At 51.1% G+C, this 19,830-nt stretch overlaps 8 protein-coding genes across 10 annotated transcripts; 4 read left to right on the forward strand and 4 right to left on the reverse strand.

Moving 5' to 3' along the window:
• The first annotated feature begins 188 nt into the window (after positions 1-188).
• Positions 189-2,398, forward strand: H257_04651 (hypothetical protein). Its single transcript, XM_009829244.1, has 3 exons — positions 189-337; positions 401-1,298; positions 1,664-2,398. The coding sequence occupies exons 1-3, from the start codon at positions 203-205 to the stop codon at positions 2,293-2,295; spliced, it is 1,665 nt and encodes a 554-aa protein (XP_009827546.1). The 5' UTR covers positions 189-202; the 3' UTR covers positions 2,296-2,398.
• A 499-nt stretch (positions 2,399-2,897) lies between these two features.
• Positions 2,898-5,659, reverse strand: H257_04652. 2 transcript variants are annotated; one of them, XM_009829245.1, is made up of 9 exons: positions 5,593-5,659; positions 5,424-5,541; positions 5,300-5,373; positions 5,139-5,243; positions 4,969-5,079; positions 4,352-4,630; positions 4,208-4,244; positions 3,299-3,678; positions 2,898-3,234 (listed from the first exon to the last, which is right to left on the reverse strand). In XM_009829245.1, the coding sequence occupies exons 1-9, from the start codon at positions 5,625-5,627 to the stop codon at positions 3,075-3,077; spliced, it is 1,299 nt and encodes a 432-aa protein (XP_009827547.1). In that variant the 5' UTR covers positions 5,628-5,659; the 3' UTR covers positions 2,898-3,074. The 2 variants fall into 2 exon arrangements, with proteins under 2 accessions (XP_009827547.1, XP_009827548.1); XM_009829246.1 differs by having other exon boundaries at positions 2,898-3,678.
• A 648-nt stretch (positions 5,660-6,307) lies between these two features.
• On the forward strand, positions 6,308-7,903 carry H257_04653 (GTP-binding protein YchF). Its single transcript, XM_009829247.1, has 4 exons — positions 6,308-6,390; positions 6,474-7,512; positions 7,572-7,633; positions 7,684-7,903. Exons 1-4 carry the CDS (start codon positions 6,367-6,369, stop codon positions 7,723-7,725), a joined length of 1,167 nt encoding a protein of 388 aa, XP_009827549.1. The 5' UTR covers positions 6,308-6,366; the 3' UTR covers positions 7,726-7,903.
• A 99-nt stretch (positions 7,904-8,002) lies between these two features.
• Positions 8,003-8,821, forward strand: H257_04654 (hypothetical protein; the record flags this gene model as incomplete). Its single annotated transcript, XM_009829248.1, has 2 exons — positions 8,003-8,255; positions 8,616-8,821. 2 exons carry the CDS (start codon positions 8,003-8,005, stop codon positions 8,819-8,821), a joined length of 459 nt encoding a protein of 152 aa, XP_009827550.1.
• A 1,143-nt stretch (positions 8,822-9,964) lies between these two features.
• Positions 9,965-10,512, reverse strand: H257_04655 (hypothetical protein). Its single transcript, XM_009829249.1, has one exon. It carries the CDS (start codon positions 10,495-10,497, stop codon positions 10,000-10,002), a length of 498 nt encoding a protein of 165 aa, XP_009827551.1. The 5' UTR covers positions 10,498-10,512; the 3' UTR covers positions 9,965-9,999.
• Positions 10,513-11,897: 1,385 nt separating this feature from the next.
• Positions 11,898-13,624, reverse strand: H257_04656. Of its 2 annotated transcripts, XM_009829250.1 has the most exons (10): positions 13,540-13,624; positions 13,411-13,490; positions 13,142-13,352; positions 12,962-13,081; positions 12,875-12,919; positions 12,744-12,822; positions 12,472-12,576; positions 12,312-12,409; positions 12,193-12,251; positions 11,898-12,135 (listed from the first exon to the last, which is right to left on the reverse strand). In XM_009829250.1, exons 1-10 carry the CDS (start codon positions 13,603-13,605, stop codon positions 12,060-12,062), a joined length of 939 nt encoding a protein of 312 aa, XP_009827552.1. In that variant the 5' UTR covers positions 13,606-13,624; the 3' UTR covers positions 11,898-12,059. The 2 variants fall into 2 exon arrangements, with proteins under 2 accessions (XP_009827552.1, XP_009827553.1); XM_009829251.1 differs by having other exon boundaries at positions 11,898-12,251.
• A 222-nt stretch (positions 13,625-13,846) lies between these two features.
• Positions 13,847-14,998, forward strand: H257_04657 (V-type ATPase, C subunit). Its single transcript, XM_009829252.1, has 3 exons — positions 13,847-13,921; positions 14,060-14,153; positions 14,204-14,998. The coding sequence occupies exons 1-3, from the start codon at positions 13,888-13,890 to the stop codon at positions 14,628-14,630; spliced, it is 555 nt and encodes a 184-aa protein (XP_009827554.1). The 5' UTR covers positions 13,847-13,887; the 3' UTR covers positions 14,631-14,998.
• On the reverse strand, positions 14,725-19,819 carry H257_04658 (hypothetical protein). The gene is made up of 9 exons (XM_009829253.1): positions 19,507-19,819; positions 19,277-19,464; positions 19,098-19,227; positions 18,930-19,046; positions 18,826-18,885; positions 18,084-18,761; positions 15,425-18,010; positions 15,040-15,357; positions 14,725-14,996 (listed from the first exon to the last, which is right to left on the reverse strand). Exons 1-9 carry the CDS (start codon positions 19,801-19,803, stop codon positions 14,748-14,750), a joined length of 4,623 nt encoding a protein of 1,540 aa, XP_009827555.1. The 5' UTR covers positions 19,804-19,819; the 3' UTR covers positions 14,725-14,747.
• Positions 19,820-19,830: the final 11 nt, after the last annotated feature.

The following is a 19,830-nucleotide window of genomic DNA, read 5'->3' on the forward strand; positions in this document are numbered from 1 at the left end:
CTCGGTGTAATGTGCGTCCAACGAGCTTCAAGCTTACAAAATGCAATGCATTTTATACTCAAATGTACTATGCTCATTTCTTTCAATACATAGATCAAGACAAAAGAAAGCACTTCACATGATTACATTGGTATTTCGTCCTTGCATTGATACTACAGTGATTTGGCCGTGCCATAATTCGTTTGATTGCAAAAACTAGACGATGGCACGAAGTTCGCTCTTGGTATGTGCGCTCGTGGCGGCTGTGTGTTGCTCAGTGCAGGCCCTGGACCCGATCGTCGTTCGCGGCAACTACATGTACAACTCGGTCACTGGGGACCGGTTCATCATGCGCGGGGTGCGTCCATGACGGTGTGTTTTTTGCCTTCGCGATTCTAATGAGATCGTGCGCTGTAACTAGATCACGTACGAATACGACGTGAGCAATGACAACTTCGAGAAAAACAGCAAAGAAGCCATCGACCGCGCCGTTAAGGACTTTGCTGGCACGCTCAACACGCTTCGCATCTACCAGGTCAACCCCGAAAAGAACTACTCCATGTTCATGGCGCACATGGAAGTCCAGCAAATTTACGTCATGGTGGCCGCAACTCCGGGTACTCAAGACTACTTTGGCAGTTACCGGTGGTCCCCCATTGCCAAGGCGTCGCCTCCAGGCGGCAACCCGTCGTGCTACCCGTCGTACTTGCTGCACTATGGCAAAAGCGTTGCCAAAGCATTTGCCCCGTACAACCACACATTGGGTTTAGTCATGGCCAACGAAGTCATGCAGGCATCGCTGATTGCCGCGCCGTGCGTCAAGCAGTACGTGGCCGACCTGAAGAACTGGATGCGATCCAAGCATGACCGCATGCGTCTGTTGCCGCTAGCGTACGCCGCCGCCGACGGCGCCTATGTTGGGGAAAAGGGTCAAACCGACAAGCCCAAAACGCTCGTGGATGCCAACGAGTTTGCCACGGCCAAGATTCAAGGGCTCCTTTGCGGCGACAAGATGGTGAACGGCCAAATGCAGTCAAGCATCGACATCTACCTCGTCAACGAGTATCGGTGGTGCCCGGGGTCCAAGTACTCTGACACGTACGCCCACCTGCTAGCGATGGCATCTGGCGTGCCCATCGTGATGGGATTGGGCGAATACGGTTGTGACAAGAATCCTCCCAGGGACTTTGCCATGATCCCGTACCTCTTTGGGGACTCAACGACATCGCAGGGGTTCTCGGACGTGTACTCTGGGGGGTTTGTCTATTCGTTTGGGGAAGCCAACTTGGGAACGGGCACGTTCTTTCCCCTCTTTGTCGGTACGATTGTACCTAATGCATTCTACACGTATACGCTCAAAGTGACACGTTTTTCACCGACATATATATATTGTCCTTTGACCCAAAATTTGGTTGACTTTTGTGCTGATTCATTGTTTGGCCTGACTTTTGGATGTAAATTTGGGCTTTTGTGCGGATTCTTTGCCAAATCTATCGATTGGTTCTTTGTACTGAGCTTTGTATGTCAAAATTGTCTAGTGTCACACTAATTTAAATCACATTGCTGAAGTGGTCGAAATCTGGGTTTCGATTGGTCGAATTTCGATTGTCTGTCGATTCTGCTCATTCGATTGAGCACCCTACCCTCCAATTTCGAATATATCGACTTGACAATATCTAAATAGGGGGCGACATCGCGATTACGGGGAAACCTGGCAAGACCGCGACCCCTGCCTACGAGAACCTGGTCAAGCAGTTCAAGGCGAACCCGCCCTTGAAAGAATACGCACATGCGACGTGGGATGCCGCCAACTTGACGGACCGATGCACGTGGGTGCCACCTCCCGCGACCAAGACGTCCACCAGCAACAAGCGCGCCACCGCCCAGGGCTGGATCGTCCAAGAATGCACAGCCGTGAAGGTTGTGCCTTCGGACGTATGGACGACGGACTCCCGCGAAGGCGTGGCGTGCTCGAACGACGGTGCCCCATGTGATGTCGCGGTCGCCAAGACGGTGGCACTGTCCCAGCAAAGCCTCTGCGGCGGCCTCTTGGTCAGCGGAAGCAACTGCGCCAAGGACTCGGACTGCGGAGCGTCGGGCACGTGCACGGACGGGCAGTGCAAATGCCAAGGCTGCTTCACCGGCGCCGGCTGCCAGATCGCCATCAACGACGAAGAGGTGTGCTCCAGCTCCACCGCCAAACCTCCGCTATCAAAAGATGGGTCGTCGACCCCAAAGCCCAACTCCGCCATCGGCATCGGCAGTACTTCGGCCGTGCTAGCACTGGCCATGGTCGTTGTAGGCGCGATTTGTTAGGAACGAAGGACTATAACGAACGTCACACGAGTGCCAACGATTGAAGTTGGATACAGTATGCGGGTTCACAATGCACGTTGGTTAGGAATATGCCTACACTACATACAATAAGATACGTTTGACAAAAGCGGAGTTCGAACCGCCACAATTGATAGAAATACTCCCATGATTTGATATTCCTACCCTGGAAATGGCCTTTTGTAGGGGCACTTGGAACTAGCTAGACCTACAACCAGTCAATTCATAGTGGGATATCATTCCTGCAAAGCGGGGAATTTGCTAACGTTAGTATCGATGTCCAGTCAACGAAAACGACATATCGGTTCGACCATGCCAATATTATATGTCTGCGTATGCTTCACAATCCAAAGTAATGGTGATGGCGTTGCATTATGATGAAATGGAGGTGAAATGGTATCGTTCGGTATCCGTATAGCTAGGGCGTTCGTTGCCTCCTCAATCTCCTCATTTCACTGCAGACAGCAGCTCTTTAAACAATCAGTTATATTGTCCTTTTACCCATAATTTGGCCTTTTGTGCTGATTCGCCAAACCTATCGATCGATTCTTTGCATTGACTTTTGTAAAGTTATGTGAAACTCGTCCGATGTCACACTAATTTCATTCACACACTAATTCAATGATGAATTGGGTGGATTTCATTGGCCACTGATTCGTGTTTTGCATTTTGATTGGTCGATATATCGATTGCCTGCCGATTCGATTGAGCACTCCAAATTCGAATCGACTTGACAATCAAGATCCACTTTGAATGTGCGGCTACAGGTTGCTATGATTGGGCTCGGGCTTTCGTTTGTACTTGTCAAAGAAATCGGCAATGGCGCCGGCCAGCGACGACGGACTCGACGCCGTCGACGGCGCTTCGACGCTGAGGCTCTTTCGGGGTCGAAAGAACCGGAACCCGTCTTGTGAACTCGAGCTATCGTCGATCCACCGCCATATTATAACCCACCAACGTCAACAACGCTGATTTCAAATCGTACCCGGCAATTCGAATGGTGAGCCACCGGTGCCATTGATGGTACGGCACGTCGGCTTGCGTGGCTTGGCGAAACCACGCTTGGATCGTGTGGCGGCTCGAGCCTTGCAGAAATTTGTCGTGGGCGCCGTGGTCCAGTATAATACCCAGCGCAGTGAGCTTGAAGAAGCTCTCCAACCGGTCAAACGAAGCCAACGCTTCGGACGTCGCCTCGTCCTCGTTCGGATCATGGGATGACTGGCCGCCTCCTTCCAAGTCGGTTTCCCGACCCACCAGCGATTCCAGTTGCCGCTCGAGGTGACTGCACTTTAGCCGTGTGGAATGCACCAAGTTCGACTTGGCTTCAACGTCGTCGCCTTGCGCTTGCAACTCCACCGTCAGTTCCTAGTATTATGCATTCGATTCGACGTTGGAGGGGTGTGTGGGGAAGTCCAATCGAATTGCGGCAACCCAAACACAAACAATCGACTAACTAGCCAATGAAATTTCTTCAATACAAAAATTCCAACCAATGGTAGTGCTTTGGCCCATTTGTCCCAGTGGAACTATTTCTATTCAATTTTCGTATGGTATACATTGTATGGTATCCAATTGTGCTTCGATTTCTTGAATACTAGTAAACTTCCCAGTCCAAATTTGGGTGAAATGGACAATACATAGAAAAACAAATCGATTTCATAGTAAGCTGCGACGACGTCGCCATACTATCCAATGCACGGCGAACGATTGCAATTTCCAGTAAATCATTTAATGCAAATATATAAAGAACGTAACCAAATAGGCCAAGTCATGCAAAGGTATAGAAATGTAACCAAATATTATTAATGTATACTAGTACATATATATATCTATGCATATATATATACAAGTCAAGACGATAAGAAATATATTTTGTGTTGGTTCGGAATGTAACCTCGATCGTCTGGCGCAGTCGCGCTTCGTCGGCCAACCTACCGTCATGTATATGTATGTAGCAGCTCCATCAGGTCGCCCGTAAATCATGAAATATCGTCGTATTTTATGAAAATAAATACATATTTATATATTCAAATCGTACCGGACTTGGTACATTTCGTGGCAGGCGTCCATTTTGACTAAAGCGGTAGCCAATTGGCCATGCAGGGTCGTGTTTTTGGCTGCGAGTGCTTTGCGCGCAGAGGCGTCATTGGCAGCCGCGCATTTCATTTGCTGGATGATGTCCAGCATATCTCGCTTGGTCGATTGAAGTCGGTGAATGGCCAAGTCTTTGGCGATGGCGCTGGCCGTGGCTTGCTCCAAGGCCGTCGAAAGGTCGTATACGGACGCCTTCAGTCGATCGACTTCGTCTTGAGGCACCCTGGGACAGTGATGTACACTTTTTAGCAAGGATATTGTGGTGTGTTCATTCTAAACTGGAGCGACACGAAGAATATGAATACATCAACACAACCAAATACAGTAAGTACACAAGAATCATTGGCGGAAGAATTGAGCCAATCCGATTGCAGGAAACCATCACCAACGTTTAATTAGTGTGTGACTTCATTTAGTGTGATACCAATCACCACTTGACATACAAAAGTCAAAGAATCGATCGATAGATTTCGCGAATCAGCACAAAAGTCCAAAAATACTTTTTGGGAAAAGAAAGACAATATTGGAAGACGACTGGTACGCATTCCAGTTGTTTCGCACCTGGACAAGTGCACTTCGGAAGTTGAAGTGTCCCCATAACAATGTGGTTGATTTGGTGATGGTTGCTCCTGTTGGAGCCGATCCAACGACTCTTCGGCAGTGTGACATTTTCTATGCGATGGCCATATATATTGTCAACAAGGAAGGTGTCTTGCATGCAGCCAGCCTACTGCTTCCAAGCATCGCGTTCCGCTTCCATGGCGAGCAAGTGTCGCTCCAACATGGCAATGTCACCTTTCAGTTCGCTCGTAGTGGTTTCATGAGCTATTTGTATCCTAACGCCGCGTTGTCAGCCATGGCTATGTACGCATGACAAAGCATCGGTATGTACCTCTGCATGGATTGCGTGAGGTCGTTGTTCGTGGCCACAAGATGGAGGCCATACTCTGCTGCCTGTCGTAGTTCCTATGCACAGGTATGGAACATGACGATGGTAGCATGGGGCAGGATCGTACTTGTTCCACTTCATCTAGCTGCAACCGCAGGTTGTCAAGGTTGTCGTCTGGGAATTTGTCCAGCGGCGGAGGAACGCAACCGTGGCGCGGCGTCGTGGACGTGAACGTGCCGTCCAGCCTGTCGTACACACACACCATGAGACTGGCACATTGCAGCCATCGTGCGCACCCCTCATAGGCCATCTCTTCGATCTGATTGTCCATCTTAACCGCGGACACCGATGGTCGCAATAAGCTGCAAAGAGCGCAATAAACTCCGCCTGATCTTGTGCACATGCAGGTTTCGTCTTACGACGAGATGCAACATGATATCATACTTGCTGTCGTTGATATTTACTACGTATTTGACAAAGCGACAGTATATTAGTATTGAGCATTTATTAATACCGCAACCTTGGTCCACTTTTGGGGCACAAAATGTGGGTCGTGAGGGCTAACTACACAGTATTTTGAGCTAGTATATTGTACATTAAAGTATATTCTGTAGACGCTCCGATTTATAAGGAGTGTATGTAGATAATTGGATTATGGTGTGTGGAGCTTTTGATGGGAAGTAACGTTAAGTTACAGGAACTTAGTTATGGCTATAAGTTCCTGTAGTTATGGCTATAAGTTCCTGTACTTGTGGTTATAAGTTCCTGTACTTCCCATCTGAGATAACGAAGAAGTCGCGATGAACGAGCGGCAAAGGTCTCGGGATTGCAGGACGTCATTGTACTCCAGCTCCATGCGTGAGGAATGGTATCCGTAAAAACTACTACTACTCCGGAGTGGTTGTATGATAATATCATTATCCGGATGAAACTATTTAAAAACATTAGACTTGATATTTCTATGTACCATAGAATTTGTTGCATTTAATAAATCACGTACTTGGTGTCCATGCATTTTGGCGGCTTGGTTGAGGCATGGGCGACATTTTTGGATCACTCGAACTGTGAAAATGCCGCCAAAGAAGAAGGAAGAAGTACGTCGTATCCGATGCCTTTGTCATCTTTATGCCATGTTTATCCATGTGCTCATGGTGTATGTGTGTCCTCCTGTGTGTAGGCCCCCAAGGTGTACTTGGGCCGTCCCACGAACAACGTGAAGATCGGCATCGTTGGCTTGCCCAACGTGGGCAAGTCGACGTTCTTCAACACCGTGTCCAAGCTCAACATCCCCGCCGAGAACTTTCCCTTTTGCACCATCGAACCGAACCAGGCCATCATCCCGGTGCCCGACCAGCGCTTCACGTGGCTGTGCGACAAGTACAAGCCCGCGTCGGAAGTCCCGCCGGTGCTCGCAATCACAGACATTGCCGGGTTGGTCAAAGGTGCCGCCGAGGGTGCCGGGCTCGGGAACGCGTTTTTGTCGCACATCCAGGCCGTAGACGCCGTGTACCACATGGTCCGCGCGTTCGACTCGAAGGACGTGACCCACGTCGAAGGCAACGTCGACCCCGTGCGCGACATGGAGATCATCTTGCACGAACTCCGTTTGAAGGACATTGAGCGCGTGGGTAAGCAGGCCGACGGCATGCGCAAGAACGTCGAACGCGGGTTGGGCGGCAAGGAGAAGAAGATGGAGTACGAAGCGTACCTGAAGGTGCTCGAGTGGCTTGAGGCCGGCAAGGACGTGTCGTTCGGGCAGTGGAGTGCGTTCGAAGTGGATGTGCTCAACACGCTGCAGCTTCTCACGGCCAAGCCCGTGGTGTTCCTCGTCAACGTGAGCAAGAAGGATTACCTCCGCAAAGGCAACAAGTACCTCCCCGCGATCGCTGAGTTTGTCGCGGCGCGCGGCGGCAATGAAACCGTGTTGCCCATCTCTTGCGAGTTTGAAATGGAGATGATGGACCTCGACATTTCCGGCCAAGGCGACGCCTACCGCCAAGCCAACCCCACGCACAAGAGCGTGCTGAACCGGATCATTCGCCTCGGGTACCACTCGCTGGGGCTGATTCACTTTTTCACGGCCGGAAAGGACGAAGTCCGCGGGTGGACGCTGCGCAAGGGCCGCAAGGCGCCGCAAGCGGCCGGTGTGATCCACACGGACTTTGAAAAGGGGTTCATCATGGCCGAAGTGCAGTCGTTTGCCGACCTCAAAGAATGTACGAGAGCTTTGATGGATATTAATTAGATGATGACTGATATTGGGGGGATGTGTTAGATGGATCGGAAGAAGCGGTCAAGAAAGCCGGCAAGCTGAAGCAACAAGGCAAAAACTACGAAGTACGACAAACTCGTGTATATGTATGTGGTTGATCATGGGCTGTATATAGATTGAAGACGGCGACATCATTTACTTCAAGTTTAACAACTAAAATGCCGCAAAAGCCGTCATGTATAACGTTTTTTGCAATCGACACATGATCGTTGCTGGAGTATATGTTGTACGCACACTGTGTTCCTCGTGTATATAAGAGCATCCCCACCGGCTGGTGAAGAAATGTAAAAATCGTCAAAATACATCACTACGTCAGCAAAATGTATAGTTTTCAGACCCACACCGGATGCCAATAAATATTACATCATGAAGTAAACGCTCCATAACACACAGCGTATCCGTTTGTCGACTGCTTTTGGTGCGACGACGACAAGATGGCGGTACATGCAGGCCTAGTAACCATGTCGGAGAATGGTCACCCCAAAGGCATCGGGACATTCAACACCATGAAGAAGAACATCGGGATTCCGGATGGTGTCAAGCTCGTTGTCAACTACATCACCTTGCCGTACCAGGCTGACCGATATGCGAATGGCAGCCGAAGCTACTTCTTCTCGGACGATAACGACGTGGGCATTACTGAAATCCAGCGAGCCGTCGACTTCCGTGTCATCAAAATGTCGCTGCGTTAACAAAGTAGATTCATGATAATTTCGATCCATTACCGGTATATTTGGTTCGTGATGTTCAAACAAAAACTCTAAATGAATTGGAAAAGTTTGTTGACACATCTCGAGGAATGTCGTTGGGACATGTCACAGACGCCAGTTTATTGTCGTGAACGCGTGAATTTCGATAACGTAAATGTGAGAAATAATAACGTTACTCGACTACCGTCATCAACTATATGTACCTCAACATCGGACAAACGGAAAGTAACTACCTGTGCATCTGCTTCGTCATAAAGGAATCCGCGGGCATCACAAACATACTATAACGTTATACATATATGTGCAGTATGTATAACGTTACAGTATGTATGTGAAGCCCGTTACCACGATGCCGCCCCCATGAGCCATGACCGACGCATCCGCGCCCGTAGAGCCCATCTCACGGCCAAGACGCTCCGATGGCACTCCCGCAGACTCCCTTTATTACTACCTGCCATTCCCCCTCCCATAGGCTACGCCGACCCGACCCTCCGGCCACCGCGACACCCCCTGGGCCCCGAGATATCACCTCCAGCGGTTTAAGCATCCCGTCCCCCTGGAGCCGACACATTCAGGTTTTTGAAGTAGTTAAGTCCGCTAGCTGCTAACACAGCTAGTACGCGGCCGAGGCCATTAAGTGCCCGCTGAGTGATTTTAACTTTACAGCGTAATATGAATATGAATATCAGTATGTTCCTTCGATCGAGGGGTTCCTTTATTCCAATTTGCTTAAATAATAGGTTTTCTTCAGGGGAAGTTCCAAGTAGATTTCAGAAATAGCATGAGCCAATCAAAATCGATTTACCTTTTTTTTCACGATTTAGAAAAAGACGTCAAGGACATCTTTTTCTACTTTTGGTATAACGTTAACGTTACTGCAGTGAGTTGCGTTAAAAATCGCACAAAAAGAGGTACAAAAGTAGGAAACTGTACTTGGAACCAATTTTTCATTTGCTAAAAATATCTACTACGTACTTGGAACAGGCCCAAAAGAGGAGAATTAATGGAGTTCAAATCATGTTGAAATTCGCATTGGTGTTGATGAAAAATGAACTAAAAGAGTGAAAATATCCATAGGTTGAAAACAGTTCCGAGCCACTTGATTTTATCCAGTTACCTCTCAAACTCAAGAAAAGTTGCAGGTGATTGGTTGCAATTTCAGGATGATTGTTTTCCACCAATCATGGATCGTGGCACCAAGTTGTCACGGAACTGCGCCCATTCATATGCAAAAAGGAATTGCTATCGAATGCCTGCGATTTCGTTCCATGCCATCGTGTTCTCAAGGCGACCATGATGGCGATGTGTTGCACGACTGGGCGTTGGCGAATAAAGTCGCCACGGCAGCCAACCGAATCCTCCGTCGCATCGCTGCTTGGACAAGACTGCGGCTATGATACCTTAGGATCAGGCCAACCATCGCAACCATCAAGCAGCGATCCATCGCACGCATGACTCATCAAAAAGGCTATTGACCCCGGAAGGATGCCGTCCCTATGCGGGACCCGCATACGCAGAATCTCACTTGCATTGAGTTTGTCTACCGGTTGTGGTGATCACGGTGTACGATAGTTAATCCGATATCCTTGTTTTCATGCGATAGACATGTCAAATGATGTGTGTGCTGTCGTCCTGTGAGCGCTGGAGTAGCCCTGCGGGCCACTGCTGGTAGATGTTAAGCTACCGTGTGCACATAAAGGATAATACGACGTTTCTCTAGATTAAGCCAGTACTTTGGCCACCTGGAACGCGCGCTTGAGTTTTCTCCGCTCGAGCTTTTGCTGCAACGTTTGCTCGTTCTCGTCGACCTTTTCCAAACTACTCAGCGCTTCGACGACTTGCTGGGCGTCGCGCAACACACGTTCCCGCGCGGTGCCTTGCATGCCTTCGAGGTATTCGAGCACGATCGAGAACAACGCCTTGTTGACCACGTCGGCGCGGTACATCCACCGCAAGATCCAGACTTGTTTCGCCTTCTTGAATCGCCATTGGGGTTCGTCTGCCGTCGCCGGTTTGTCCTTGGTGCGGTAAGATTCAAGGTAGTACTTGGCTTCTTGGATCAACTCCGGCGGTGGTTTGTTTTCTGTGTCGTTGTGGTTGCCCGTGACAGGAGCCTTCTCCTCGACAGCTTCATCCTTCTTGCCACCTTCCGCTTCCTTCTCAGTCTTGAACCGCTTCTTCGCCGCCTCGCCCGTGTTGCGCCGCCGTTTTCCTCCCATCCCAACGAGTTGTTGCACAAACTTGACATTACACTACGGAAATGATTGGAGGACAATATCCGGCCTTTCCGGATAACATCATAATACTGGTATGTGATACTGTATTCCAATACAAGTATTTTCAATTAATACTTTAATTACAACTCCAGCTAATAATATTAATAATTTTCATAATTTTATCTTCTTACAGTTAAACCTAAGGGCTGGTCTGGATGCCACCCCATAAAATTATGCCATTGGAACTCAACCCTATTAAGTATAATGTACACTTCTCGCCCATGAAATTATCCCATAAACCGTTTTGGCAAGTCTTCAAAATTTCCCAACGTCTCATATCCTATGAAAAAAGGAGAAAAGAAGCATCTACAACGTTATCTGGATGTCAGTTGAATATTATTCGAATTCGGATTGAAGTGCAAGACTTCACAGTCAATGTCAACACAAACCTCCATAAAAAAGTTGGACCAAATCGGTCCATTCTTTTGATGCCATAAAACACCCGATTCTCAAGAAAATTGTGGCATAAAATTTTGAACTTTGATGGCATCCAGACACAAAAAATCTCGAAAAATGGGGGACTCCCAAAACCTACACAATGAATTTGAGTCGATGTCACAAAACCTCTGTTTTTCAAATAAAAATACGCGACACATTTTGTGGAGACGATTTTGTGGTCTGCACAGAATTGTGATTTGTGTCATCTAACCACACAAATTTACCTCTATAAAGAAGTACAATATTTCTCAGGGAACGCATACGTGGCTAGCCATTCTACGTTATGCCGCGTCGTGGAAGATTTCGATTCTGGCAACTTTTCTTCGAAAAACAGCCATTTTATGCCATTTTTCGTGGCATCCAGACCCGCCCTAAGCAAATTCACTTTAGAATATTGTGAATTCGCAATAAACTTCCAAAATTCGTGCGGTTTGTCTAATACTCAATCTCCCTGGAGTTCTGATTGGTTGAATATACTTGTCCATTCTGAAAGTGCCAATCAAATCCAATAAAAATTGGATTAGTCAATAGCGTCGATCGTGATTCGATTCGGCGACCAGATTGATTCGATTCGACGGGGTCTGGAAATTTGTATTGTGCATTTCACCCAAATTTGGACTTGTGAGTCATTTCGCCAAATAGCTTTCTAATCCATTTGATCCCATTTAAGCATTTACAAACTACTTGTAGTACAATGATGTCGCCCGCAGCACATCGTGCTCGTTCACGTCGTGTTCACCAAGTTATGAATAAAAATACGATTTGACTCAGATTTGCGAATACAAACTTGCATATTAAATATCGCCTAAAAAAGATGTCTCCAGTTTTATGGAATAGAGGAAGTATTCTAAGATAGTATATATATGTTTTGTCCAATACGGAGGGACTGGGCCGAGTCAAGTGTTTGGATTGGCAGAAATTCACCAGAACGTGATTTGATTAGCTTACAGTTAAGGCGGTTCTTTAATCAATTCTCTAAATCAATCGATTCTACTGAGGGCTCCAGTTTCGAATCGATTTGACAATACCAAATCGACAATACTGTACTCGTAATCCTTGTGGTCTAGCTAGCTCCACATGTTCAAGTCTTCGTCGCGGTTCACGGGCGTGTACCAAGGCGGGTACTCCATATTTGGGTTGTAGCTACAAAGCACATCCATATGCATTGTCCATTCTGATCACAACTAGGCATTCGTGTACCGATAGTTCAAGAACACTTCTTCGTCTTCAATGTCTGTTAGCGCCACCAGCACCAAACTCTGCAACGGCAGAGTTAAAGTCAGGTGTAATATATAGATATGTATGACGACAACGCGTACATGCACCAACGCGCGTTTGCCAAACATGGCCAGCATGGACGGCGGGTGGACGAATCGATTGGGAATGAGTGCATGATGCGGATCCGTTTGAAATGGGTCTAGATGGAGGTCGAAAAATGTTCAATGGCATTTTAAAAATGACGAGGAGAAGACGGCGCACCAGCTGGAGGAAAGTCGTACGCCATGGGAATGACATTGGGCATCGTGTCTGGAGGCGGATGGTTGACCAGTTGAGCCAGCGCCAACGGATTCGCATGCGGAATTGCTAAGTACAATGCACGGCATTCAACTTTCCCACTTTCCAAAGACTGAGACATCTGATTGGCTAATATCCACTTGGCTCTGTCTGATATTCTAGCCAATCAGCGACAAGAAATTTCGGATTGACCAGTCACCAATACCACTGCTAACATATAGTAGCCGGCACTGTACCTTCGCCCGTAGCGTCGATGATGGCTCCGTCGAACCGAGCGCGGGCAAATGGATTGTTGGACACTACATGCAAGTATTTCTACAAACACACAGCGAGCGATTAGTAGGGCAACACGGTGTGACGATGGAACCTTGCGGTAATGCTCAGACAAGTAGACAGTGCCAGGATAAAGCGCCTACTGGACACGTGAGTGGAAGAAATCATGAGAAGTTCGTACGATGGCGGTGCCAGCGGTCGCACGCCCTTCAAGAAACAGCCCTCGGCCTGCCCCAGGGATAGAAGAGTCTCGCACGTGCAACGAATAGCCAAGTTCTCGTCGGACAATCTCATCGAGTGTCTGGAATACAGAATGTACCCCCCATAAGCAGCAGTCATGTATATATATATATTTGCATACCTCGGCCCCCTTTGCTTCTTGCGCCGGGGTCGAGTCTTCTGTAATAGAGAACACGCTGGGTTTATAACCCGCGTTAGCTTTGCCCCGCACAAGCACGTCAAACACATGCTCCATCTGGCTGGTCAACGCTGCTTGCGCCAATTTCTTGTGGTCGTCGAACGATTTGACTTCCATGTGATTCACCGCCGCTTCAAACAGAGCGGCCTTCTCTCTACTCCAACACATGAACACGTTGCATTCTCGCGTCCCACTGCAAGCCGAGTCCGTACGTTGGTTCGGCCACTGGGTTGGCATCCTGCAGCGCCTTGAAATGTGTCAGCATTGCTACAGTCGCGACGTCCATTTGCTCCTACGGCGATCATGTTATGGAGGTGTTGCTCTGACACCTTGGATCTTACCTGGAATCGGCGGCCTGCCGTGGTGCCAGACAGCGCATACTGCACGCGCTGGAAGATGGACACCATGGTTGTTGAGTTTGCAAATTTCGCACTTTGGCCCTTGAATTAAACCAATCCGTGGACTGGATGACAACATTATAATCCAATCATAATACACTAATAATATCCAATGGTATCAACTAAAAGCTTAATTTTAGCCAATAATATGACTTAATTTGAAAATACGACAGTTATATTGGCTATAATTAGAACGAATCCACCTCCGCCGTATACTTTTGTCGCGTCGCCAGCTCCTTGAGTTGTTTCACTTTTCTGCATTTGGGAGGACGAAACAGACACAGCATCATCATGAGTGTAGCCACCGATGTCTTGTTCAACGAAGGTAACCCCCGGGACGGATGCGCACGCGGCATGCGTAGACGTGGCCGCTATGGAGAAGGAACACCGACCTTCCCTCCGCTGTGCCTTGTCCACTGCAAACCATACGAGCAAATGTATCTAATGATGACGACTTTTGTAGGATGGGGTGATATCTTGACCAACATTTCTCCGTACGCTTGGGGAAGTATGGGCATTGCCTTCGGCCTTGGCTTCTCTGTCGTCGGAGCTGCGTGGTACATGCGCAATATGTTCCACGTCTATTCCTGATGTCCATCATTTGTAGGGGCATCTTCTTGACCGGGTCGTCGTTGCTCGGGGCGTCTGTGAAGGCCCCTCGCATCCGAACCAAGAACTTGGTGTCGATTATCTTTTGCGAGGCCACGGCCATCTACGGAGTCATCATTTCGATCATCCTGTTGAACAAGATGGACGTGCCGGCCGTGCGCCGGCCCACGGACCCTGCGTTGAATTTGGACCAACTGTACTTTGCCGGGTACGCCGTGTTTGGTTCTGGCCTCGCCGTGGGTCTCACCAACATTGCGAGCGGGGTGTCTGTGGGCATCGCCGGCAGCAGTTGTGCGCTGGCGGATGCGCAGAACGCCTCGTTGTATGTGAAGATTCTCATCGTCGAGATTTTCGCGAGTGCGTTGGGCATCTTTGGGGTCATCGTAGGCATCATTGTCTCGAACAACGCCGCCTTTCCCAAGTAAACAACCGTCCGCTGACCAGTCACCGACAGAAATAAACAACCAAAACACACGAGCCCATTGGTTTCGAATCGATGAATTGAATATGACCCATTACTTGTGCGTCATGTATTGCTATTTTCATGTCGTAACCTGCTCCAAGGAGTCTAACAATGCAGTTGGATCTGGCGTCTCTTGGGGTGCTGCTGTGGGCGGCTCGTCGTCTGGGATAACGTTACTAGCGATGCGAGTAGTAGGAGTGGTGGCCTTGGCATCAAACCCCATCGCAGCCAGCAATTCGTCCACCTTGTGCTTGGCTTGAAACGTATGCATGACGTTCGGAAACAACTTGATCAGTCCCGAGTCTTTCCGATCAAAATATGACGCCATCTAGTACTTGACAATCATACTTCCGCCATCTCAATGGACATACCTCCATGTACTGCGGGGCGTGCATGAGGCTCCACGCCGGCGGCAGCCCACTCGAAGTCGACGCCAGGCGGGTAAACACTTCGACAAACACGGGGCGGGGTACGAAGTCCGCCCGGCCGGTGGTTTCCACGGCCACGTCCCGCAAGCTCGAGACCAGCGCATTCAGCTGGGTGGTGGACAAGTACACCATATCCAAGTACTCGACGATGGGGTACGGCGACACTGGCGGCGCCTCGATGATGCGCGCGCTCTTGACAAGTCGCACGTCCGTGTCCTGGTCCTCTTGGCGTTGGGGCGGGTAGCGGTCCAACACTTCCGTCTAGAACGCAACCACAGTACACGTCGTCATAAGCAGCCTGCAATTCGAGGGCAATTGGCATACGTACATGTACGAGCAGACGATGGGGCAACGCCCGATGCATTTCCACGGCATGGCGAACCCCCGCCACGAGACTTTGGACGGCCGATCGCTCTCTCTCGAGGCGCGCCGTCAGCATGTGCCGCAAGTCGAGTTCTAGCGCGACCATCCCGTCCTGGATGTTTCCCAGCGCAGCACTCGTCAGCGCACCAATGGCTTGAATGCGAGTTTGTACTAAGACAAGCTCAAACGCAAGGGCGCGGACGGCATTGGCACTCCCAGCGGTTTCTTTGAAGGAAGGGGGAAGCCCCCCGCCGCTTTTGTCGTGGTGCAAGTCCCCTTTGCTCTTGACGTTGTGTCCCTTGGTGTCTTTGGCGTCCTTCAACGTGGCGGTGGCGCCTGGGGGAGCGGCCGTTAGGTCGCTGGCTTTGTCGTCTGGTTTCACAAACCGCGCCGACAGTTTCTTGCACGCGTCGAGTGCGTTTTGGGTCAAAATGGCCAAATCGTGCTCGGGGGTGACCGCGACATCCACCTCGACGACAGCGACCGCCGCCTTCTTGGCTGGCTTCTTGGCCTCCTTTTCGTCTTCGACGTGTGCTTCTTTGGTAAAGAGGAGGGGCGGTAGCATCGCCGCCGCAGCGTCACCGGACGAGGCGGGGGTTCCGTCCGCCACAGCATCCAGCGGTTTCCCCAGCCCGAGTTCGTGTCCTTGAATGGCATCTGCGATAATCGCCACCGACGCAAAGTAGCGATCGACTTCCGCTTGGAGGCAGGTTTGGCCCAATAGAACCACGGATTGAGTCAGAACGTCCTTCCACCCGTCCGCGAGCAGCATCCGCCCGAGTTCGGCCGCCGTGTCCGCCCCCTTGGCCTCGATGAGCGACAGCAGCGCGTCTTGGAGGGTGTCTGTGCGCACGTGGAGCTCCGCTTGCGTGGCCACGTCGAAGCGCATGTCTTCTATGACAGCGTTGAAGTCAGCCTGGAACGAATCCACGACCGACTGCCTCGTGTCCACCCGTCGAACGAACGAACAAAACGACGACACGATCTGGACGCGATGGGATGACGCCAGCATGCGCACGCGACGGAATCCAGCAAAGCACCGCTGGAGCACCGTCTCGTACGTCCGTTCTGTCGTGGCCCACAGCGTCGCCACGTACTCGGCGAGAGGCTCCACGGCGGCCACACTGGGCGACGCAACCGATGACGTCGTGGGTCGGCTTGCCTTGCTCAGAAACGTCGTTGCGGCCGCGACCGCGTGGTCCAAGGCGCCTTTGGCCGTGTCTGCGGCCGCTTTGAGCGGCGCGAGCTCGTCTTTTTTCGCCTTGGCATCTTCTGCGGCCTTGAGCGACGCTGTCGCAGTTGCGTCTTCGGCTTGGGCCGCACCAATTGCTGCGTCCAACGTGGCCAACGTGCGCGTTCGGAACTCTTCCGCGCCTAGCGCCATGGCCGCGGCGAGCTCCACCAACCGGTCGGCTTGGTGGCGGGCGGCTGCGGCGTCCGTGAGGAAGTGGTCGACATGGTCGCATATTGTCGACGCAAAGTCCGAGCACTTGCTGTCCACGTGGCGAAGCGTGCCGTACTGGCGGAACCATGCCAAGATGCCCGCCTCGGTCGTGTCGTGGCTTTGGGCGTGGAGCGATAGGTTCTCGGGGGCGATGATGCCATCGCTCCACAGCTGCAGGCGGTATCGCATGGTCGAATTTTCCGGCGGCGGGTTCGACCGAATGTGAAACTGCGCGTGGGTAACTGGATCGATGAGTTTGCCGAGACAATGCCGGTATAACGTCGTGCGTTGGATTGGCAGCATGAACACCATGTCGAGCCCCGACTTGCCTTGAAAAAACGTCGACGGGAGTGGCGCGTCCGGCTGCCCGGGGGCCAACGACGACGCCCGATCGGACGCCGTCCGTGGCAGCTCCCCCGGCACGACACCACTGAGGAGCCTCTCCAAGTCCCTGGCTTCGTCCACATCACAGACAAAGTCCTCCAGCACCCAGCCCTGCACAACGGGCGTGGCACTCCCTAGGGCGACCAATGCATCGTGGAGTAGAGCAATGTACACGTCGTTCGGCACGGCCTTGCCGTCCTGCAGCAAGTTCTTCACGCGTTTTCCGAGCTCGGTTTGTTGGGTGATGGCGCTGTCCAGCAACGTGTGCACCGACAACGGCGCGAGGTTGTACGTGGCACACAGCCGTTTGCTGAGCGTTTTCCGACCTGAAAACGGCTTGCCCAACAACACGATTTTGAGGGCAAATGGTGGCAGCTCGGGTCGCTTGGGCGGCGATGGGAGAGGGTCCGTGATCACTCGAACGTACTTGATCACTTCTCCGAGCACTTGCGAGGCAACAAGAGGCCCTCGGCTAAATGGAGGCCCCCCTCCGCTTGTCACAGAAGTGTCTGGTGTCGGTAATGTGGGGGCTAGCGATGCTGTCGCGGTCGTACGTGTACTGTCCACATGGTTCGAGTATTCGTGGCCATCCAATAGCGCGTGGAAACTCGGGCTGTGCCACTGCGGAAACTCGGCGTCAGTGGCGTTCACAAAGAACGCCTTGAACTCTTGCCACACTGTGTCCGGTATGAATTCGTCTGCCGGGGCAATCCACGTCGACGTCTACCACATTACAAAACACCCGCGTTGATTCCATGTAAATCCACTCACACGCCCATAATTGAGCTTATTGTACCGTTCGATACGTGGCAGCCTCGTGGACAAGGTCCAGCACCCGATCCAACACCTCCGAGCAAAACACTTGATGCCGTTTGGACGTGGCGGCATCCATAGCCCCCGAGAGGCGATCGTAGCGCTCGTTCTGAGCCAGCACGGCATCTGTATATCGATGGTGGATCATGCCATACGCCGACGCATCGCGCGTGATCGCCTCCAGCTCGTCTCGCTTGCGGCGCTTGGCGTATTTGCCTTCGCGGTACTCGCGATTCGCCACGACCACGTCCATGTATGTAAGTACGTTGCGCCGCGTGGCTTCGACGGCCAGTTCCGACGTCGTCGGTCGCAGCAGCGCGGTTTCGAGGCTGTGGAGGTCCAGCGTTTCAGCCCGTTGCCGCTGCCGGGTGTCGGACTGCTTGACAAATTTCGCCCGACGCTTCACCGCCAAGTCGCAGCGAAGTTCTCGTTGCAGACGTTTCTGGCGGGCGACGTCGACGTGTTGTGGTTGTTTGCTTGATGGTTGGTCGTCGTTGGTTTGAGAATACTGACGACTGGCTGGCAACGTGTCGGGTACTGCCACGTCGATCTTGGCGTACACGGAAGACAGCGACCGAACGCCATAACCGATGGAGATTTGCTTGGGCAAACATTTCGTTCGTCGTTTGGTCGTCGTGTCGTCTGGCTTGGCGAAGTGTGTCTAGGCAATTCATAATTCATTCCGCGAACACCCCACCTAGGTGTATTTATTCATCTGAACGTACTCCTTCGAATGTTCCGATGCCAGATTCCACTTGGGTACGTGCGGCTTCCTCGTCACGGACCTACGTCCGTATTGTAGTCACAACAACGAGTTGACTGTACATACTCGTTTGGCAGCTTGGCGTTGCGCGACAAAGGTATCGTATCGCGCTTTGCGTTGCTCCCGTTCAACGCGCTTTGTTTGCGCTGCCGTCCACGCCTCTGTCTCGCCCTCATTCGCACTCTATGTCGTGATTTCCATCATGAGCATATTCCATGAAGCCGAGATACGCACTTGGGTGAATTCGCGTTGGATTTTGGTCAAGTGGAGGCGTTGTTGTCGCGTGGCAGCCAGCGCTTCGATGTCATCTGCCTTGGCTTGCGCGATGGCGGCGGTGGTGGCTACCTGGGCTGCCCTGGCTGCCCTACATGCAATGATGATTGGCATGATAGTCATGCTAAAGGTAGCCGCACTTTTCCTGCGCCAGCACTTCTACGGCTTTGACATGAACTCGGATCGTGTGTTCGAACGACCGGTGTTGCCCTTCCTCGTACGAATGTTTCGGCAAGCGTGACGGGATGTTGTGAATCGGCAGTACCCCGCCGATGGCATGGGGTCGACTCGAAACTGTCCCTGACCGCCGCACTCGTTCCACCGCTGCCTAAATAGTCGGGGTTGAGTTGATGCTAAATGCGTGTCGTACTTTGATCTGGTAGAGCAGTTTGGCGGCGACACCAGCTTGTTGGTTCATCACGTTTGTCGCCGTGACTGCATCGAATTTGATGCCGAGGCTGCGAATGGTGGGTTCCAGGAGGGAAAAGTTGACAATCTTGGCATCCGAAGTCTCGGTCGGCACAAAGTCGGTAAAGTTGTGCTGCTGGTTACTTCGATGCAAGATCTCTCCAAGCAAGTATCCACTGGCAAAGTCACTTTCAAAGCACTCAATGTACTGCGACAGCTGAAGGTCGTCGTTGAGCCACTTCAGGAGGAGGCTCGACATCGCCGCTCGCTGGCGCCGCGACCTTTC

The sequence above is a fragment of the Aphanomyces astaci genome (genome assembly GCF_000520075.1).
Source record: "Aphanomyces astaci strain APO3 unplaced genomic scaffold supercont1.8, whole genome shotgun sequence".
In the NCBI taxonomy this organism is placed as follows: Eukaryota; Oomycota; class Saprolegniomycetes; order Saprolegniales; family Verrucalvaceae; genus Aphanomyces; species Aphanomyces astaci.

Coding starts and splice junctions, on each gene's coding strand:
- H257_04657 (XM_009829252.1), top strand. CDS start 13,888: ATGAGTGTAGCCACCGATGTCTTGTTCAACGAAG. Junction 13,922..14,059: donor CGATGTCTTGTTCAACGAAG/GTAACCCCCGGG, acceptor CGACTTTTGTAG/GATGGGGTGATATCTTGACC. Junction 14,154..14,203: donor TCTGTCGTCGGAGCTGCGTG/GTACATGCGCAA, acceptor CATCATTTGTAG/GGGCATCTTCTTGACCGGGT.
- H257_04655 (XM_009829249.1), bottom strand. CDS start 10,497: ATGGGAGGAAAACGGCGGCGCAACACGGGCGAGGCGGCGAAGAAGCGG.
- H257_04658 (XM_009829253.1), bottom strand. CDS start 19,803: ATGTCGAGCCTCCTCCTGAAGTGGCTCAACGACGACCTTCAGCTGTCG. Junction 19,228..19,276: donor GAAGTGCTGGCGCAGGAAAA/GTGCGGCTACCT, acceptor CATTGCATGTAG/GGCAGCCAGGGCAGCCCAGG. Junction 18,762..18,825: donor GCATCGGAACATTCGAAGGA/GTACGTTCAGAT, acceptor TGAATTGCCTAG/ACACACTTCGCCAAGCCAGA.
- H257_04652 (XM_009829245.1), bottom strand. CDS start 5,627: ATGGACAATCAGATCGAAGAGATGGCCTATGAGGG. Junction 5,542..5,592: donor GAAGAGATGGCCTATGAGGG/GTGCGCACGATG, acceptor TGTGTACGACAG/GCTGGACGGCACGTTCACGT. Junction 3,235..3,298: donor CTCACCATTCGAATTGCCGG/GTACGATTTGAA, acceptor GATCGACGATAG/CTCGAGTTCACAAGACGGGT.
- H257_04651 (XM_009829244.1), top strand. CDS start 203: ATGGCACGAAGTTCGCTCTTGGTATGTGCGCTCGTGGCGGCTGTGTGT. Junction 338..400: donor ACCGGTTCATCATGCGCGGG/GTGCGTCCATGA, acceptor CGCTGTAACTAG/ATCACGTACGAATACGACGT. Junction 1,299..1,663: donor GTTCTTTCCCCTCTTTGTCG/GTACGATTGTAC, acceptor ATATCTAAATAG/GGGGCGACATCGCGATTACG.
- H257_04653 (XM_009829247.1), top strand. CDS start 6,367: ATGCCGCCAAAGAAGAAGGAAGAA. Junction 7,513..7,571: donor GTTTGCCGACCTCAAAGAAT/GTACGAGAGCTT, acceptor GGGATGTGTTAG/ATGGATCGGAAGAAGCGGTC. Junction 7,634..7,683: donor AACAAGGCAAAAACTACGAA/GTACGACAAACT, acceptor GGCTGTATATAG/ATTGAAGACGGCGACATCAT.
- H257_04656 (XM_009829250.1), bottom strand. CDS start 13,605: ATGGTGTCCATCTTCCAGCGCGTGCAGTATGCGCTGTCTGGCACCACG. Junction 13,082..13,141: donor AAGAAGCAAAGGGGGCCGAG/GTATGCAAATAT, acceptor TCTGTATTCCAG/ACACTCGATGAGATTGTCCG. Junction 12,823..12,874: donor TGTCTGAGCATTACCGCAAG/GTTCCATCGTCA, acceptor GTGTGTTTGTAG/AAATACTTGCATGTAGTGTC.